This window comes from Heliconius melpomene, chromosome 13, assembly GCF_056956725.1.
Source record: "Heliconius melpomene rosina isolate 202511_hmr_F chromosome 13, ASM5695672v1, whole genome shotgun sequence".
NCBI classification, from domain to species: Eukaryota; Metazoa; Arthropoda; class Insecta; order Lepidoptera; family Nymphalidae; genus Heliconius; species Heliconius melpomene.
Window position 1 is genome coordinate 10,300,057 of NC_140401.1, and position 20,559 is coordinate 10,320,615.

The following is a 20,559-nucleotide window of genomic DNA, read 5'->3' on the forward strand; positions in this document are numbered from 1 at the left end:
TAAAATTTTTATACTATTTTTTTATTACTAAAAATTAATTAAATAAATCAACTTCACACAACTATATCTCGCACACAGCAGGTTAGGCAGAGGGAACCTAGTGTTATGACACTCCGTTCCCCAATTTTCTGCCGAATTCTGGAGGCATTGCGTATTGAGTGACGAAACTTCAAGCCGCACACGTCGTTACCAGAGCGATAAAATGAAAATATTAAATAATTAAAATGAAATACTAATTTTATTATAAGTAATTATAAATAATTATTAATGAGTTTGAATACCACTCGAGGAAATCCTCGAAGCAGTGACTTGCACAAATATATTTTTTTCTAAATATTACAAAGAACGTAAGAGACATGACTCAGGTTTTGAACCCGTGACCTCCTCCTCCCATTACTACTGACTAAACAATAGAGAGAAACTCGAAAGTACTTTAAAATTCACTTGTTCATAAATAGCAGAATCATCTTTACTAAAAATAAAATAGAATTTCACAATTGATTTCCATTTCTTGCGTTATGGGTTATACTAAGAAGGTACTTTCATCTAACCGCAGATTGACCTGACCGCATTATCTAAGTGTTCATGTTTTCGTTGTTTATACAGCGTGTTCAAAAATTATTATAAGGAAAAAATTAGCCTATTGTGGCGCAGCGGCATAGTGTCTTATTGTAAACGCGGTTGTGAGTTCGATTTCCACACTGAAAACGAAATTTTTGGTTTCCATGTTCAGATAGTAAGATAAAACATGGCGTTAAGTTTTGTCTTCGATTATAACTTATTTCATAGTTATAGTGAAAATATTGTTACTGCCTTTGGCAAAGAAAAGCGGATATACCTATGTACATCTCTACGTTAAAATAAAACAGATTTTTTAGTATTATTGAACTAGTAATCTTTTTTTTTATAAAACACGCTGTATATAAAGAAACAATGCAACAAGAAGAAAGTAATAAATATCTTTACCACAACTATTTAATATAAAATCATCTTCCATCGTTATTAAATATTTGCAATAAATGAACACTAGAAATTAACATCTAAGTTAATATTACTAGAATCTAGAATGAAAGTTATTTAGTATTGCAGTTAAGTACTTCGTTTTGAAATTAAAATTGTAATTTCTTTAGAGTATTCAAAGATAATAAAATTTATAGAACAAATACTATTTAATTATTATTATTTTGTAGCTTCACGTAGTCTCAAATAGCAGGGTAGACAGAGGGTGCCTAGTGTTAAGCAGTACGTTTCCCATATCGCGAATTTGTCTGAACGGCCTCTATTGTTATTATTATTATTTTATTTATTACCCAATCCAAATTATTTTGCAGTTATAAAGAAATGGATTCGATCTTATATCTTGGAATATCTTTCATGTTGGAATAAGACCTTATAATGTTTTTGATTATGGTTAAGTATATTTTTTGTTTTTCTTTACAGCTCTGCGTTCTTGAGTTGGATCACAGTCTCGTCTCGAGTCTCGACTGTCTCGAGGATCTCGATTCCTCATCATGCAATTTGATGGGCATCAGTAGAGTACAATTACGTCGAAATCAAATCGAAATACTCGTATATTATGTCGAGACGCGTAGGCGACGCCTAGTGTCATACAACAACATTTGATGTCTAACAACACGACCATTCTGTAAAGTAATACTGCAGCATCGGTAGTCTACATAAAGCTCTATGTTTTATTTATTACAACGAGTATGAATGATGAATGAGAAATTGTTTCAGTGGTATACTAGTCGTTAGCATTTTAAGCATAGCAATAAGAGACTGAGCATTAGCGAAAGAGATATGTGGAGACCGTCTGAGCAAACCCCGTCGATAGCGGCCTTGATGCTGCGCTCAGTGAGAATGCTGGCAAGCCACTTGCATAAATCTTTGCCTTCGCCATGTCCAAACTAACTGCCAGGCTCTCTCCCTTGCTTTCTGGTAACTTAAAAAAAATATAATAATAATAAATAAAAGAAAAAGGAAACTAAATTTCAATACTTTATTCATATTAAAAATAAATCTTTCAATCTTACCCAATAATCAGATCATATAACAATCCAATAGAATTTATACATTTTAGAGACTAGACAGCAATATTGAACTGAGATTTGAAATAAAAGAAACTAAACATAAACAATAAAAAAATTGTCAAACCTTTTTATATATTTACATTACAAGTTTATTTTGAAAAAAAAAACGCTAAAAAGCACCATTATTTAATAATAAACACATCATAAAGTCAACTATCACACAAAACAATAGGATTATACGATACAGATATAAAATATCAATAACTCACAGATAATATATAATCTTTCACGGACAATAAACTTTTCATACTATGTCAAACGTAAAAAATAAAAAAAAACTCCTTACGTGCTTATATAAACAAAACTTATACTAAATATTTACAATTCAATGTTAGACACGTCGAGTCATTCACTGCACAATACTGTTATAAATTAATCTATTTACAATTATAGACTTAATACGTTTAAGCTTAAAGCATAATTTGTCATGAATGATGACGAAAACCAATCAAGTACAGTAGTAGCTTTAGGGTATTTAAATTTAATTTTTAAATTAATATCTTTAATCATCACTTATGGCCATACTTAAAGACTTCAATTAACGTTTAACTGACATTAAAACGCTAGTAAAATCTTTAAATGTGACCATTAATTATAAAAGTTACAACAACTTTTAATTTCAACTATCAATATTAGTCTTATCAAATTGTATTTTTTTGGAAAAAATTTGAAAAACATCATTCTAGGCCTATATAATGAATATTTCGTTACAAAACCTGTGCTTCTTATAAAGAAGCTCTATAAAAATGTATGAAAACATTAAGTAACATATCTAAATGTCACATTCAAATTCAGATACCCTTTTATTACGGCCATCTGGGGCCATTTGGAAATGATTTTCCCGTGTTCCAATCCTGGGGAAACCGTTGAAGCTGTTTCTACTAACTAATGGATTTTCTCGTTCTCTCTCCCTCTCCCTTTCTCTATGAAAACTCGACGTTGACAGCTTCCCATTAACATCTTTACGTTCGGCAAAGTTCGTATCGTTAAAGTTTTTATCGCTAAAGTTTCTATCAGGAAAGTTTTTGTCTTGAAAACTTCTTTCATTAAATTCTCCATCGGAAAAGTTTCTGTCGTTAAATGGGACATCACGTATTCCGAAACCGCCCATTCGTGGTGTTCCGATACTGAATTTGTTTCTAAGCTCTTCGTCTCGTAAATTGAATGCGCGATTCTCGAATTTCGGTGGCCCAGTTTGTAATCTGAAAAATGTTTAAGTAGACTTTAAGTATAATATATTAGAAAACCCTTTCTACGCGTCCTCCTATATCCCGCATAAAATAGGGTAAAGAGGGAGAACCTAAACTGACGCTTCCGCCCAATTTTTAACATGTTGAGTTGACTTTAGCGTGTTGAGTGTCGTAACTCAACTCCGCGTTAATATAATAAATATTACCAAGTTGACTAAAATAAAATATTTTCCTGAGGGGATATCAAACTCATATCTTCCGCGTCGACGTAGTTAGACGCTGTGTGCTGTGTGTCAAAATGATAAATTAATACACTACGATTATTTAACAAGGTCATTGATTTGACAAATTTATATTAACAATCGTATAAAAATTCAAATACACTAAAAATACTCACTCTCTAAAACATCGCCTCTCCCTATCATATTCAGCTGATAATCCATCATCATCATGAATAATGGCTGAAGGATCACTATATACAGACGATTCTTGATAAAACGAGTCCAAATCCACGTAATTTCCCTCAGACGGTTCATTGTCGAGTAGTTCTGCTAATTGAGATTTAAGAGTAGCAAATGAGGGTCTCTGGGAGGGATCGGAATGCCAACAAGCATGCATTGCTCGATATAACTGGGGTTTGCAATGTGGTGGTCGTTCTAAACGGTAGCCTTCCGTTACAGCTGTTAAAACTTCTCTTCCTGACATGGCTGCGTAGGGAGTTGAACCTGGAAAAAATAAATAATGTATCATAAATTTGTTGACGGCTTGTCGTGGTGCAGGGGCACAAACGTGCGACTATAAATACGTCAGATTGTATATTCGATTCCCACTCGAGAAAATGAAATATTTAATATTTTCATTTCTTTCCTCTGGTAACGAGGCAAAGCGCAGCGTTAAGTTCCGCCACTCAATATGCAATGTTTTTAATATATTTATAATATTATAAAAACATTTCAAAAATAACGTAGCAGGACTAGACCCTGTGTTTACAAGGCGAGATAATAATATGTAGGTACAACTTAATGATGTTAGTTGGATCCTAGTTGGCTAGAGTGTAATTTCATTTATTTCAAAATATTTGTATTTCCTTATGAAGAGTGATATAGAAGTCAAAATAAATATTTAAATATCAACTCACCTAAAGTAACAATTTCCCACAATAAAATTCCAAACGCCCATACATCAGTGTGATGGCTATACACATTGTACAAGAGCGCCTCAGGCGCCATCCAACGCACAGGCAAGGCGCCGCGACCGCCTCTCGCTCCGGTGCCAGCACATCTGGACATGCCGAAGTCAGCTATTTTACATAGTTTATTGTGATCCACGAGAACGTTGCGTGCGGCTAAATCGCGGTGGACAATCTGGAATTAAAAATACGTAAAATTAATACAAATGGAGTATTCGTCAGAAATATGATAATCAAATTTATATTTAAAATATGTTAATCTATACTTTTTATTCTGTACTACACTGTAGTTGCGGCTTCGCCTGCTTAATCAAATGAAAATATTTAGGAGTCGTGTATGACACATTCTAAATGCAGGAGATTACCGCATTTAACCAAACACGCTCTTCAGTTTTTATAATATTAGAATAGATTCTTAATTTTTAATATAATGATGAAATTAAATAAAAACAATATGGAAGCCATTTTTCTTACTCCTTTGGACGCAATATAATCCATTCCTCTAGCTACACAATATGCAAACACTGTTAAATCACGAGATGTTAATGCTCCACTGCCACTGAACCGATCTGGTCTGGATCTCCTCTCACGGAGGTAAGTCAAGAGCTTTCCACACATCACATACTCCATTATGAGAAGATATGGTTCTGGAATTAAGTAAAGAAAGTTTTTTATGAAGAAATAATTGAATGTTATTAAAAAGAAATTCATATTGAAATTCATTCTTTGGATTAGATAAACTGCATGATGATAGATTTTTGGAATTTAGTAAATTTTCGAAATAACTGAAAACAAAAATCTATCACTAACCTTGTTCAGTGCAACAAGCAAGAAGTGTAACAACATTAGGATGTGTGCCAATCTTCTGCATTATATATATTTCGTGTAAGAGCTCTTGTTTTTCTTTCTGTGAGGCTGATTCCTTTATAGTTTTCACGGCGACTAACCGCGTTAATCCATCATGACCATTCAAATCGTCTGCTTCGGCTTTCCATACCTGAAACATTTTTTTTTTTAATATAAGAAATAAATAGTAATAATAATAAAAAATGTGTCATGAAAATAGATGTGTTCTCTTTTACATACAATATGTATAAGGATAACGAACCTAATTTATGTAAAGGTTAAAATAAGAAAGAAACTTGTTTAATCGTAAATTAATAAACTTAACTTTAGAGGGGTTTTTTTAGAATAAATATGGAATTTATGTAAAATATAAAGTAATAAGAGGAAAAGGTACGGACCGAGTGTATGTAGTTTTATATTACATTTAAATGAGTAAAACATTAATATTTTACCTGTCCAAAATTCCCTTGTCCTAATAACGTTTGAAGCCTGAGCTTATTTCTTGGGAATTCCCATTTTTGATCAGGCTTAGTAGGGGTGGGAAGCGGAGGACGGGCTACTGGAGTAATCGGCGATTCTTTTTTAATATCACCACCATCGTCGAAATAGCCTTCGTATTCGGTATCGATTTCTTTGGTTTTCTTATTCAATATATTTCGTAGAACAAACGCTACTACAGCTATAACTGGTAAAAAGCCTAAACCAGCCAACACATATGACGCTGTGTAAGTTTTTTCAGCTTCGATCACAACTTCTTCGTTTTGTGAATCACCACTGTCTAAAATTAGCGTATCATTTGCAGTTTTATTTGTTTTTATAGGGTCATTTAATATGAGAGGTTTAGAACTAGACTCTAAGGAAGTACGTGATGTAATGATGAATGATTTGATTGTATTTTCTGTTGTTTCAGCTGTTGTTGTTGGTAATGTTGTTGGTAATGTGGTTGAGCTAGTTGACTCTGATTCTTTTATTGTTGTGAAACTAGGGGCAGATGTTGTACTAGTTGTAGTAGTGCTAGTAGTGGTGGTTGTAGTTGTAGTAGTGGTTGTGGTTGTTGGTCGACGCCTTCTTAGTACATTTTTTGGTTTTATTGTAATTCCGTTGGTTGAATTCTGGTTATCGCTTTGCGTTAATAAAGTAGCTACTTTATCAATTGACTTAGAAGTTGTAGCTTCTTGTACAAATTTATCGCTAGTTGGGGGAAACTCAGAGAAAGGTGTAAAAGCTGCCGAAGTTGAAGTTGAAACTGACTTCGGACCTTCAGTGGTAGTTGTTCTGATTCGTATTCGATGTCTAAATGGTCTTAAACTTGTGGGTGGAGGTGTGCTACTTTCTGTTTCATTTACTAAAATGATTTGGGGTACAGTGATATTCTTAGCTTCCTCTAACAGATCAGTTACTGTAGTGTTATCTGTTGCTAAATTATCTGTTTTGTTTTGTCCTTTGACAGATGACGTTATTGATACTGAAGTAACCACAGCTGTGTATACTGAAGTTGAGGCCTTTTCTGTTGTAGTCACATTCAGTAATTCTGGCACCACATTTTCTTTACTAGATAATGTGCTTACTCTAGATGGACGTCTGCGTAAGTTAAAATAAGTTCTGGTAAAATTTCTTGGTGAAGGTATAGAACTTGTTTTATTTACATCTTTTGCATTAGAAGCATTTACTGTGTCTTGTGTATCATTTATGCTCATATTTTCTTTGTCGTTCACTAAAACACTTGGAGTAACATTTTGTATAATTGGCTCAGTTACATTCGGTTGCGTTATTGGAGGGGGTTTTGATGTTGATTGTGTTGTACTTGAATATTTTCTATATGCATTCACTAATCCGACATGACGGGCTGGTGCAGGACCCTTTACAGTGTTTCTAATTTTATTTTTTTCAATAACATTTTTTACTACAGATACATCCATGTCCTCATTAATTTCTTCTTCACCAGCACTACTGTTTTTATATTTTTCTGTAGCGGAATATCTCGAATTAAATTTTCGTTTTTCTGAAGGTGGCGCTATAAAGTTTACTGATTTAGTTGATGCAGAAAGGGATGGTAAATTTGTCAAATTATCAGTAATTGCTTGACCTCCAATCTTTTGGCCAAAAAATATGAATGGTGCCATTTCTTCATCTGGTAATTCAGATTCCAGTGGTCGGAAATGGTTATATATCTCCTCTGACATGAACAAAGTTTGATTAAGCTTCTCATTTTCCGTTTTTTCTAATTTAATATTCTGAATATCTGTACTATTTGCTATTGAATTAACTTCAGGTTTTTCTTCTTTTTCTGGTTCTATAAACGGTGTAGTTTTATCCTTCTCTTCATTTGATATTGTGGTAGTATCAGGGTAATATGTTATATTATCTTTAATTTCGTTACTTGAAGGTATTTTATTTAACTCCAAATGGCCCTGTGTTACATTATCTGTGTCTGAATAATTCAGTAAGTAAAGTCCATGATTAGATTCATCCACCTGAAATTCTTCTTCGGGATCTAATTCAACTTCTTTATCAAGTCCTTCTAACTTTTCTGGTGGAACATAAACTATTGCGCTCCCTGTAGTAGTCTCCGTTATTAATGTCCTATTGCCGAAATCTTTCCTTCTATTATTTAAAAATCCACCCCTGCTTTTATTTTCTTGATATAGTACTCTTGGTACGAATAAGTGCCTGATTTCATGTGGTTTTATTTCTTGTCGGACTTCCTTGTTGCCTTCGCGTGAAACAAGTTTTAGTGTTGGTGCAATTGCCTCATTTGTAGAATTTTCAAATGTTATTCTTTTCACTACAGAACTATTCGAATCTCTAATTTCCAGTTGAGCGAACGTCGTATTACCCCTGGAAAATAGAATAGTTTATGTTAACATCGTGGCAAATATAAGAAAAATATATAATTATTTTAAATTATTATAAAGATCGATTTCGATCGAACGATTGTAATATTTTTTGTTACTATAACTAAAATAGAACACAAAAAAATTAGTCTAGTCTAGTCTAGTTTCAGGCTGTATCCCCAGGGGTGGTCAGAGAGAACGGAGCGCCACGGTCTCTGCCTCTTCATACATGTTCTCTAGGTGACGTTGCTCCAGTATATTTGGTACTGTGTTTTCGAAAGTCACAAATAAATTGATAATTTTTTAAAATTAAGTAATTTAAGTTATATATATTGAAATTTTGCGCATAAATAAAGCTATAAGTTAATTTTTCCTTTCAAATATCATAAATATAAATATCAAAGCATTTTGGTTTCTTTCTATCAAAAAATATATATAAAGAGAAACATAAGCAGAACTAATAACAAATTAAGGTAATTTATTAGTGATCTTACTTGTGAGACTTATGTGCCAAATTGGCAATAGTATTGATATGAGTAGTCAGTCTTCCAGTCAGCAACTGTCTCCGCCTCGCGGCCAAAAGAGACAGAAGTTGCGAGTCCCGCGTCGTGTTGACGCTACTTTGCGTGGTAGTTCGCCGTGCGCTCCCTGAAATTTTTAAGTAAAATAAAATTAAAAACATATTAAACTAGCTTCACGCTGTGCCCCGCTTCTAGCACGGTAGGCAGAGGGAACTCAGTGTTAAGAACTTCCATTTCCCATTTTCCACCTTAATTTTTAAGATATTGAGAGAGATATGTATGTATAAAATGTAGTATGTCATATCTAAACATTTTTACAATAACAATAAGAACTGTACCAAATTTTGTAAAAGCCACAAGTCAACAATTATCAACCAAAAATTAACTTAGAGTGCATAATTTTGTCGCCACAACTGGCCTCAAACTGCAGATTGCATGACAATAATTAGATATAATCAAGATGAATCCTTCACCTCAAAACCAGACAATGGCGGATGAAATGCAAACAAGCCAGATTAACGCTAAAACCTTGACACGATGAGAAAGCTTAGTGACCAGACAAAATATTGTAAATTGTGGCAAATATATATATACTAAAATTGTTTTTATTCTTAACGTTGCTTCTTAATATATTATAAAGAAAATTAAATAACTTAAAATTATTGGAAATATTTACTTTTATTAGACTTCTATACAAATAAAAGACGAATCAACATTTCTTTCATAAAGTAAACGTAAATAGCTATTACTATTTTTATAGATTGCCTCGAGTAAAAAGGTGGCACGAACGCACGCGCAGTGAAATTTGAAGAGACACGCGAGATTTCTAAACGCAAGCAAAAACATAACTAATTTTAATGGTAATTATAAAATAATCATCCTCTATTAACTTTTATTAAACTCATGATGTAATCGTGGCATGGGTATTTGATACGTACCCAATGCCATAGTTATAGATTTAAATCCCATCCCAATCCCATAATATTTTATACGTCTATATACTAACATCCTACCTACCTGCGATTTCTCCTCCGTGGTAAAATGAAAATAATTTTTAGTTTTGTTTTTGTGTTCTTGATTTAATTACCAAAACTGATTTCGATATTTCTCAAAAAAAATAAAATATATTTAAAATTCAGTAACGCTGTGGTTTTATTTCTCCGCCCTCTCCTCTTAAAATGGCAATAAACCAAAATTTCAATTTCATTAAAACTTCGCTACCGGCCAACTACCTGTTACGGTATGTATTATATTTCTTACATCTACAATATGAAATTGAAATGAAGAAGAAGAAGAAAGAGAGAACATGAAGTTTTCATATATTTTTAATGTTAAGTTAATATAGCGTAGGTTTTAGGGATTGAAAAGTAGAATGGCCCATTTACATTTGTAGAGTTTCAATTTTATTTGCAATGCCGCTCACATTCCACGCTTAGAATAGCCTAATTGCAGATTGAAATGTTTCACAATAGCATCCAGTTATCCTACACAATTAGAGAATGATCTATTTTGGTGAATTAACTTTTATTTATTGTAAGAATTTTCCGTGGAGATCAGGGTGAGTAGAGGTACCCTAGTAATAAGTCACTCCGTTTTCATTTTTCGACAACCCAACGTTTGTTTACCAGAATAGTAAATAAAAACAGTACAGTGTTATCTAAACACAATATTGGAAATCTAAAATACATTACAAAATAAAATATAAAAACAACTATTTAAACAATAGAAAATCACAAACAATTTGAATGCGCTGTACTATTCAATTCTAAATCTGACCTAAAACTAGAAACAGTGAGTTAAAGCTTGAGAAAATAGATTTTGCAAGAATTTATGATTCTATCGTAGCGTAGTTTGCGTTCAATTGACTGAACATTATGGTAGAGGGTTCGAATCAAGCTCGAGGAAAAAGATCTATATATTATACATTGAAAGCTTTCCATTAAGAATTCAATGATTGACAGACAATGCACTGCGGGAGCTACTGGTCGCAGAAAAAAGATGTTTGGCATTAGGTACTTGCAAACAAATTTAAAAGACAATTCTTCTTTGCCAGTTATTAGAACAAAATATTTTAATAAAATGAACTGTCGAAAATTGTGATTTCAATGTTAAAAATGTATCTTTCTTATATCTTTGAATTTTTAAACAAATTTACATTTTCATATAAAATTTTAATAATAATATTTTTTCCTATAAAATCAATATCATTAACAAAATAAACGACGATTATATTACAATTGGAAGTCATTCCCTCATTTCTACTAGAGCTATACGGCATATAATATTTATAACATTATTGTCTAAAGTATGCACGTAATACTCAGGCTGGTATTTAGTTACACTCACTGTGACCGCATTCATTTGACTACTTAAATTACTTGATTTTAGCTGAAAATTAGTTCAAATATTTTGAACGCCTTCGTGGCGCAGCAGAACAACGTCTAGAGTAAGTTATTCTCAATTTCTCACTCTGGTAACATGACAAAGCCCTATGTTGAGGATGCGGAAATAAAGAGAAACGATTTAAGTTTTTTTATAAATAATGTTAATCTACTTTTTCTTCTCATAAACTCCAAGAATTCATAACGTATATTTGTTTTTTACTATATGTGTTGAAAATCATGAACATACGTGAAGGTAGTTGATTCAAATATTTCATTATATCCATTCAATTTACATAGTCTTTCTCACAGTATAGTAGACAAGCGTTCGTCACAAATCGCTTACTTAACCATACATCGACCAAAACGGTAGCTACTAACGTAATAGTTAACGAGAGTGTGGCAAAAACAATTATGTGCCACAACTACTATTCTCACACTATTAACAAACGACTACACAACGAAACAAAAAGCTTAAAAATTACGCATATGTTTTACAATGTATAATTACATGTAATTTACAGTTTACATTAACTATTTATATGAGATGTCGTTTTCATTCAAAGATTAATATATAAAAAATGAATGAAAACGGCATCTCAAGATCGCTCTCAGGTTTACAAATACGGGCCTTAGTTTGTTTTGTAAGTGTAATTGAAAAGTTGACTTATTTTACTTTGATAAGGTAGATAAAACTCGATATTGAATCGTTTTTATCGAAATTCAAATGGATCGAAAATTTGGCTTAATGGGGTAAGGTTCCCTCATCAAGTTCCCTCTATTACCAACCTAATTTACTTCATTCTTCTTTGAAATGAACTTAAAAGCCCACAAATATTACGCTAATCTGTCTCAATTACTACGATGATGTCAGTAATTACAAAAAAAATTCCATTGCTTAACTATGTCTTCAAAGTTGGTTAAAACATTAAACACAATAGTTTATACGTATTCACATAAATGTATGACAAAATTTATCTAACATTGTATTTTATATACATCGTATAATAAAGCCTTGGCGTTCCGAGATTGCTCACTGCGTTTGTTACAAACCTGCAACGTAATTTTATGGGAATTCGTTCATATCTTTACAAAATATGATTAAAAATATGCAATTTTAACTAAATTAAATAATTTTAGTATGATATTGTTATGAATTAATAACTTGACTAAACGTGATGCGATGGTTGTAGGTTCGACTATTCATGGGGGAATGATTTTATGTTTCAATATAATAATTTTAATTTCCCTGGTCTAGTAAACAAAGACCGGCGTTGACCATTTTAGTTGCCACCATTTTACACGTGACGTCTTCGAAATTGGAATTGGAAGATGGAGAACGGATCTGGTGTCTTAACACTAGGTTCCCAGGGTCCCTCTGCCTCCCCTACTATATGTGAGATAAATCGTGAAGTTGCTAAATTGCAAAATCGTGCATATGTTTGTTAGTATGTAATTACAATTAAAGATACTCATAACTCACGATTTTATATTACAATTTCATATTATATGACGATGCAGTATGAACCCGGGACCTCTATGTAATGATACACGTGCTTCTCTAAAATGTCAATCATTACTGTAAATCTACTTAGAATTTAATATTTATTGTTTTCTTCTTATTTTTCAATGTGTGGCTTGTTTAATTGTTTTTTTTATGGGTTTGGCTGAACGTTGTATCCTAAATATAGAAGGAACCCAAGAGGCTCCATACTTTCCACCTACAAGTTCACCTGTGAAAGGAACGGAACTCAACGCCGCGCTTTATCCTGTAACCAGAGTTAGATTATTCCCCCCCCCCACAACAGTTGCACTAGCAGTCAGATGCAGTGCCACTGCACCACCACTGCCTCAAATAATATTTAATTTAATTTGATTTCTCTACTTCAGTAACAACAAGCGTCACGCCAGTAGAATACACGTTTCTTAAAAACGAAAAAAGTTAAAACCTCGCAGATATAACAAGATGTTTGATAGTGACGCTCTAGGTTTTTTTTTACTTACTATAATATATATTAAGAAAAATTACAAATGTATATTTATTCCACTAAGAATTCATAATACAGGATTTAGAATGTGTGTCATAGAAAGCGAAAACCTAAGGTTTTGTAATACCGTATGAAGTTCATTTACGTATAATATAATATAAGTATGTATTTAGTCATAGAAGGAAATTTAGTGGTTAGAAAAGTTGACTCACTTGCCAACTCACCGAGTAAAATTTTAATAACGAATGAGGTCCATTGTTGCGGACTGTTAACGTGGCATTATGGGTTCGATTCCCACCTGACACTAGGTTCTCTCTGCCTATCCTGATAGGTATACGCATGATATAACGTGGAACGGAAAAAAAACTGGTCAAGTGGGACTCTACCACTGAGGGTTCCGTGCCAATTTTACTACTAGGTAATGCACAATAATAAAAACGAGAACTGTACAACTGATAAGAACTGGAACACGCTTATACATATATCTTTTATTTAAGTGTCTAGAAGACCTGGAAATTTGTTAGTTTCATATTGTTACCTCCACGCGATCTTGAGAAAATTCGTCCTAAATTAAAAAAAATAAAACGTTTTCGTTCTTTTTCTTCTGAGATGCAGAATCCTAAAAATAAGAATGCTATAACAAATACAACTATCATAAAATATTTCTTATATGAGAGCATTGTCCATTTTACCATAATTACCGATTAATGTAGAAACGTGACTATTTATACGTCCTCGTGTAGATAAGCCCCGATCGCGACGCGGCCACGCGTGTCGAGCTGCCGATCAAGTCATTTATAATATCTAGCATACAGGTATTTGAATTTCTAAATACTAAACTAATATTATAAAATTGAAGTGTTTATTAGACTGAACAAGTAAATCTCAGGAACTATTGGGTCGAATTGAAAAAATGTGTTTATATTTCATTTAACGAGGAAGGTAATACCTATATTATATGTTAATCGTTTGGTAATCCATCCGTGATCTGCGGTCATTTACAATTCAATTCAATTTGGTAAATTCCACCATACGGGCGAAGCCGCACGTAATTGCTAATAATGTTTTAAATATATTAAATTTAAAATAAATGTGTGTGTGAAACATTATATACATATATACATAGGTATTTAGTTATAGGTATATTAGAAACAAGAGGTATTTGCAGGTGGGCAGAGGCCTACAGGTTCACAATTTGATACCTAAATTAATGTCTAACCTTTGCCGTAATGTTGAAATGTAATAAATTACACAAACTATTATTGAACATTCAATTAATTTAATTTAAGATAACATTGTCAAGTAATGTAATGTCCCTTTGAAATGTATTTAAATTAAATAATTTAAATATTTGTGGTACGTATTACTGAAGTTTGAACTAGTAAAAAAGTATCAGTTTCAAATTGTAATATATTCTTTTAGTTTCTTGCTGTATTCCGCATATAGCAGAGTAGGCAGAGGGAACCTGGGAACCTAATGCTAAGACACTCCGTTCCCATTAAGACATTTCGGTTCCCACAACCACCGCGTTTACAGTCGCACGCTTATGCCCCGACAAGACGGCCTAATTCTAATTATATTATCAAAAAAAGCACTTCTGTTTAAAAAAAAGCGATGATTGGGGATTTGTTTCTCGTTGGGAGGAATTAATTAATTTCAATTCTCATCTCTAGTAGACAAAGCGCGACGTTGAGTTTCATATAATTCTTCTAAATACAACATCATTTTTGATATTTAACAAAACGACAGACGTGACTTTGATTCGTACAATTTATATATAATTGATGTGAAGGATGTTTATAATCGCCGGCACCGGAAACAACAGTAATTTGACACAAGACGGCTAAATTACTTATATTTATGTACATTAGAAGTTAATTGATCTATTATTATGTTGTTATTTATCAGTAGTTTATTTTGTCATAATTCACATCCTTCAAGCTGCATCCCGCATTCGGTAAGCAGAGGGCACCTAATTTTAAGACACTCCATTCCCCACTTTCCACCGAACTATCGAGACCTAGTAAGGGGGAACTCGACGTCGCGTTTTATCTTGTTATCAAAGCGAGGAAATTAAAATAATTAATTCCTCCGAACTGTGGTAAGACTCTTCCAGTCCATCAAAAACATTGACAAGGACACTTCCAACCCTCATAAACGCAACCTCTTTGTACAGAATCTTTTAAGATTCTACTTTTAAGTAGAATTGCTCTAATATAACATTTTAAATAAAACAATAAGTTAAATATAATATATCAAAGTATGCGAAATTACAAACACGATTTTACAATTCGTAACTACTAATACTAATTTAATTCGTAACTACTAGTACTAATAACTTTTAATAGATGCATTCAATTAATATTATAATTCCCGCATTATTTCAATAAATATAGATACGTCATTGTTATTCCAAATGATATGTTAGTAATATATAAATATATGTTAGTAATATTACAAAGCATTTTTAAAAACAGGTTCGAGCATATTTGTATGTAAATTGTATGCATTTGATTATTTATTCATAATCCGCAACGTTAACTCGGCGAAGGTTGTTCTTTATTCAGTGGAATGATGTTACATGCGTTATAAGAAATATGTGCCTAATTCGAATATTTTATTGGTAATAACTTATTTATGTACTGTACAATTAATATAGAATAGAACAATGTTAGAATATTTAATAACTTATTTTGTTTTATATAATATCACGCTATATTGTACACTAGCGGACCCGGACGCGGGTACGCCTGTTTGAAATATAAGAATATAATTTCTATAGAAATATAATTTCAATCTAGATGAAATGCTAAAAGTGACTATTATATTTATTTTCATAAGGATGAATATCAAAATGACGTGGCAACGAACGCGGTCGCGTAGCAACGACGGTTATTATTAACATGGCAGAATAAATTGCTTGTCAAATTAGAAAGTATTTTAATTTATTAGTATATATGTGTAATGTAATATTATATAGCCTATAGCACTTCTGAAGAATGCAGCTTTCATACGAAACAAAAACAAAGTAAATCGATCCAGTAGATCCAGAGATCTGAGCGTTCAAACAAACAAACAAACAAACAAACAAACAAACTCTTCCGCTTTATTATATTAGTATAGATATGGAAACATACCTATGGCAGAGCAGTTAAAGGGAACTTAGTGTTAAGACACTCACATTTCTTGTAACACACTGTCCAATAACCAGTGCAAGGAAGCTAAAATAATTCAGTCCCCCGAGTGAGAGGGAATCAATTCAAAATGTCGGAAAAGTATTTCTTAGTTTGACGATGAATTCTGCACATAGCCGGGGAAGGAACCTAGGAACCTAATCTTAAGACACACCTTACTAATTAAGAAACGTTCCCCTTTTTTGACGAATGTTGAGGCATTGTGTTGAGTGGCGTAACTCAACGCAGCGCGTTGCCTTGTTACCTCATATGTTTCATTTCCTCGAGAAGGAATCTTAGTTGTCGCTCTTAGACTCGCATGCTTGTGCTCCTGCGCCACGACTGGCTTATCAGATATGATGAATAAAAAAAAGCCCCAGTTCAATGCTTTTGGAGACAACCCTATTCTCTTATCACCGTTTACAACTTTTCATATTGTATATCCATAGTTATACTTAAAAAATAAGAGCTGTCGTAATTTAAACGTATTTCCTTTTTCTTAACTAATAAAAAATCCTTAGCCCACTAAGCTATACGTTCACATCCCAGATTAAATATTTCGAAATGGTAATTACTTTTTGTTGTTTGGCAAGAAGCGACAGTGAATTGAAATGTTGTTGTCCTCGACTGAAACTAGATTTAGAGCTAGTTCTATCTATCACACTGATGACCTATTTAACTATTTGTTTAAATAAATTAAATATTTTTATTCCCTCTGCTCTCTGGTAAAAAGACATAACGTGGCGTTGAATTCTGTCAAGTGAAGCAATATCAAAAATTGAGCGGAGAGTGGGGAACGGAGTGTTTTAACACAAAATTCCTGCTAACATGCCCAATACGGGATACAGCGTGAACCTAAAAATATATATATTTATGATCTAGAAATATAATAAGCTTGAAAAACTGTGACTTGACGCAGTTGGAAAAGTCGGACAATAGATGTGGGTTAAATTCCACAAATTTTCTTTAGATTATATGAATCAAGATAAAAAATATATGGATATGCAAGAAAATTATATTGTTTTATATTATTGTCGCAAAAATTAATTAAATAATTCGATAATAGTCCAAAAAAATCATCAATCAGTTCAACGAGATCAAACAAATACATTAAATTAATTGTATAATATTATTTTGACAGGCCATCTAGAGCACGTCTTATTATAGACTAGCGGACCCGGACGCGGCTACGCCTGCTTCAACTATAAGAATATTTATTAAATATATTCATGAAATTATTTTCAATTTTCAATAGAATTAGTAAGAACATATAAGCTTAAATAATCCAAAAGAATAATAAGTAGAGACATATTATTAGAAAAAAATATCTGAGTTATTGAAAAAAACCAACAAAATGATTAAAAGTAACTAAAGGGTAGGTATTCTTAATAATAGAAAAAGTACATAAAGTTTTCCGTGCGTGCGTACATATATATCGACTTTATGAAATAACTAAACATTTCTCTCTATTAAATAGGATAATTTTAGCGAGCAATATCAAATAAAATAAGAAGAGAACCAAAGTGCAGTTTAAATTAATTATAAACAGAAAAAAATTACATAAAAATTAACAATAGTTCGAAAATGTATGAAAATTTATAAAACCGTCAACGTCATCTGCCCGTTCGCGTAGGTCATACTGTGTCGCCCGTAGGCTAGGTCATTTCGAATCAGTGACATCTCCTTAATTATTTATTTGAATGTTATACAGTAAACTATAGTTTTAATTCATCTAGATAAAATTCTAAAAGTGACTATTGTATTTATTTTCATAAGGATGAATATCAAAATGTCGCGGTACGGTTGCGTAGCGACGCGATGGTTGTTATTAACATGGCAGAATAAATTGCATGTCAAATTAGAAAGTACTTTAAAATATATTAGTTTATATGTGTAATGTAATGTTATATAGCCTATAGCACTTCTGAAGAATGCAGCTTTCATACAAAACAAAAACAATATAAATCGGACCAGTAGATCCAGAGATCTTAGCGTTCAAACAAACAAACAAACAAACAAACAAACAAACTCTTCCGCTTTATTATATTAGTATAGATTTAAAAAAGAATGATTAACGGATCACCTTTTTATATTAATTGCAATGAGTCAACTGGCATTTGGTGTAAGAGGATGGAATTTAGAGCAATATTTTATCCACGCTCGCACTATGGGAACTAGATCGGTTATTAGCGTACGAATTTCAATGAATAATGTTTGTAATTATCATATTAGATATTTGCAATATTGTCGTCGTTGCATGTCTGTTTGTATGAATTAGTTCAATATTTAAATCTAGTTTGGGGTGCTAACTATAGAAACATAGAATTGTGTATTTTCACATTTTTTTATGTTTTTGTTTTCAAATTTGAGAGATTTGCACAGAAGCGAATTTTGCGAATTCTAAGAGAAGTTAGTGTTATGTCACATCATGTTTAATAATCCCCTAAGAGACATCAAACCTATTGAACCGAAAACTAAAAAAAAAATGCCAATTTACAAGATAGGTAGAGAGAATTCTGTTCCTCATCCAATTTTGGAGATATTGCTAACGAACTTTGAATTGATTTTTTTAGAAAGAATTCTTTTGAGGCTAGGAATGCTATTCTGAGGTACCAGACTATCCCCAGGTTGGCACAGAATACCCGGCCTCCCCATTCCTACGACCACGCCAATATATTCGATTTAAAAACCAAACTAAAATAAAGCATCTCAAAACTAACAGAAGGACAAAATCTAATCTTATATTTAGGCATTGATATCAATAATACATTATGCAGATGAATGCAAGATCTTCTAAACATATGTCACGTGTCATACAAACGTGTATTACGTTAAATGTCACAAAAATATAAAAAGTTGTTAATGGGATCGTATTATATTTTTATTTATTTAATTAAGTTATTTATATTATTAATTTCTTGTTACAGAAACATTGTGTTAGATTACTTCTAAAATTCTCAATGATGCCAAAAGTTAACTAAAGCGTAGCGGTGAGTTCCGTCATTCAATACGCAGTGGGTAGGTACTTCGAAAATAGGGTGCTGGCGTTAAGAACAGAGTGTTTTAATACTAGATTCCCTCTGCTTATCCTGCTATGAGGAAAAGCAGAATGTAGCTATTTTTTATTTAAATATGACTATAGACATATTCATACTTGTATTGTATAATATTCCGGTAGTTCTTTCTCAATACTTAAGCTTATATAATAATTATAATTCCTTGAAATTATATAAATTCAACACTGTACGTCGTCTCTCGTCCTTGGAATTTCTTAATTGTGTTTTATGACTTTCTAAACTAGATTTTATTATGATCGCTGCATAGGTATATTGTATTTTTTAAGGTTTTATTTTTATTATTTAGATCACAAAAGTATGTAAAAAAAAGGTATATTTATGGTATGCTGTTTTGAATATAAAATAATAAAAAAAATTACACTATGTTCTCTCTGCCTAATCTGACAAGAGAGAGCGTAAAGCAAAAAAAAATATGTCCCACAGAGGAAGTAGGTAAAGTAAAAAATAACTGTGGTCTGAAAATAATATAGCGTCACACTTCATATAACTAAATCGGGGAAAACTTGCATTACAAAAATAATTTTCCCCACAGAAAAAAATTAATTCGCGACCATTTTATTCAACCTGACCAACCTCAAAGAGCACTAACGGATTTAACGTTTAATTTAACTAGAATAAAAACAAAGAGTTTTGTCAGGAATCAATCAATTATCGTGCTATAATTAAAGTAAACCAAACATCGGTGTCAAATGGAAACGATTATTCTTTAACGAAAAATTCAAAACAATATCAACCTTATTCAATTGTTTTAAGATGGAAAATCATTTAATTTACTTTTATGTACGATTTAAATTACGTAAATGATCGATATAGATCGTGATCGTAACAACATAATCGTCGCTACCTTGAACTATTCAAGTAGAACTGGCCATCTCTTGTTATATAAAATATACGTAGTAGTACAATTGAATAAATTAAAATTCTATAACAGAAAAAACTACTTAGCATACCATGGATTCACCGTGAGAGAGCTGTGAGAACGTCGACTTACGATATAAGACCCATATATATTAATCACTGTCAAGTCTGAGATCGATCTTGAGATGCTTTTCATTGCGTTTTCATTCATAGATATATAATTTAAATAAAAACAGCATCTTAAGATCTATCTCAAACTTAAGAGCGGTTTATAAATACGGGTCTAGATGTAGGTTTAAAAGGTCTCTTTAAACATTAACGCTTGCCTCCACTGCACGAGCTCCTCTCTCTACCGAAGCCAAATTCGTAATATTCTACTAGTGCCTTTGAAGTACATTCTAGAAATGAATTA

The 20,559-nt window shown here is 32.3% G+C and overlaps 1 protein-coding gene across 2 annotated transcripts in view; it reads right to left on the reverse strand.

Annotated features, from left to right (window-relative positions):
- Positions 1-1,985: 1,985 nt before the first annotated feature.
- Positions 1,986-20,559, reverse strand: part of LOC146532928 (uncharacterized) — a 92,405-nt gene continuing 73,831 nt past the window's right edge. Inside the window, exons 2-8 of one of the 2 annotated variants that reach the window (XM_085196053.1) lie at positions 8,644-8,797; positions 5,768-8,153; positions 5,280-5,466; positions 4,944-5,116; positions 4,419-4,644; positions 3,678-4,005; positions 1,986-3,292 (exon numbers count right to left, since the gene is read on the reverse strand). In XM_085196053.1, the coding sequence (XP_085052179.1) occupies positions 2,863-3,292; positions 3,678-4,005; positions 4,419-4,644; positions 4,944-5,116; positions 5,280-5,466; positions 5,768-8,153; positions 8,644-8,797 (3,884 nt within the window). In that variant the 3' untranslated portion in view covers positions 1,986-2,862. Of the gene's footprint in view, positions 3,293-3,673; positions 4,006-4,418; positions 4,645-4,943; positions 5,117-5,279; positions 5,467-5,767; positions 8,154-8,643; positions 8,798-20,559 lie in introns of those variants that run through there. The other variant, XM_085196054.1, reaches the window with a different exon arrangement.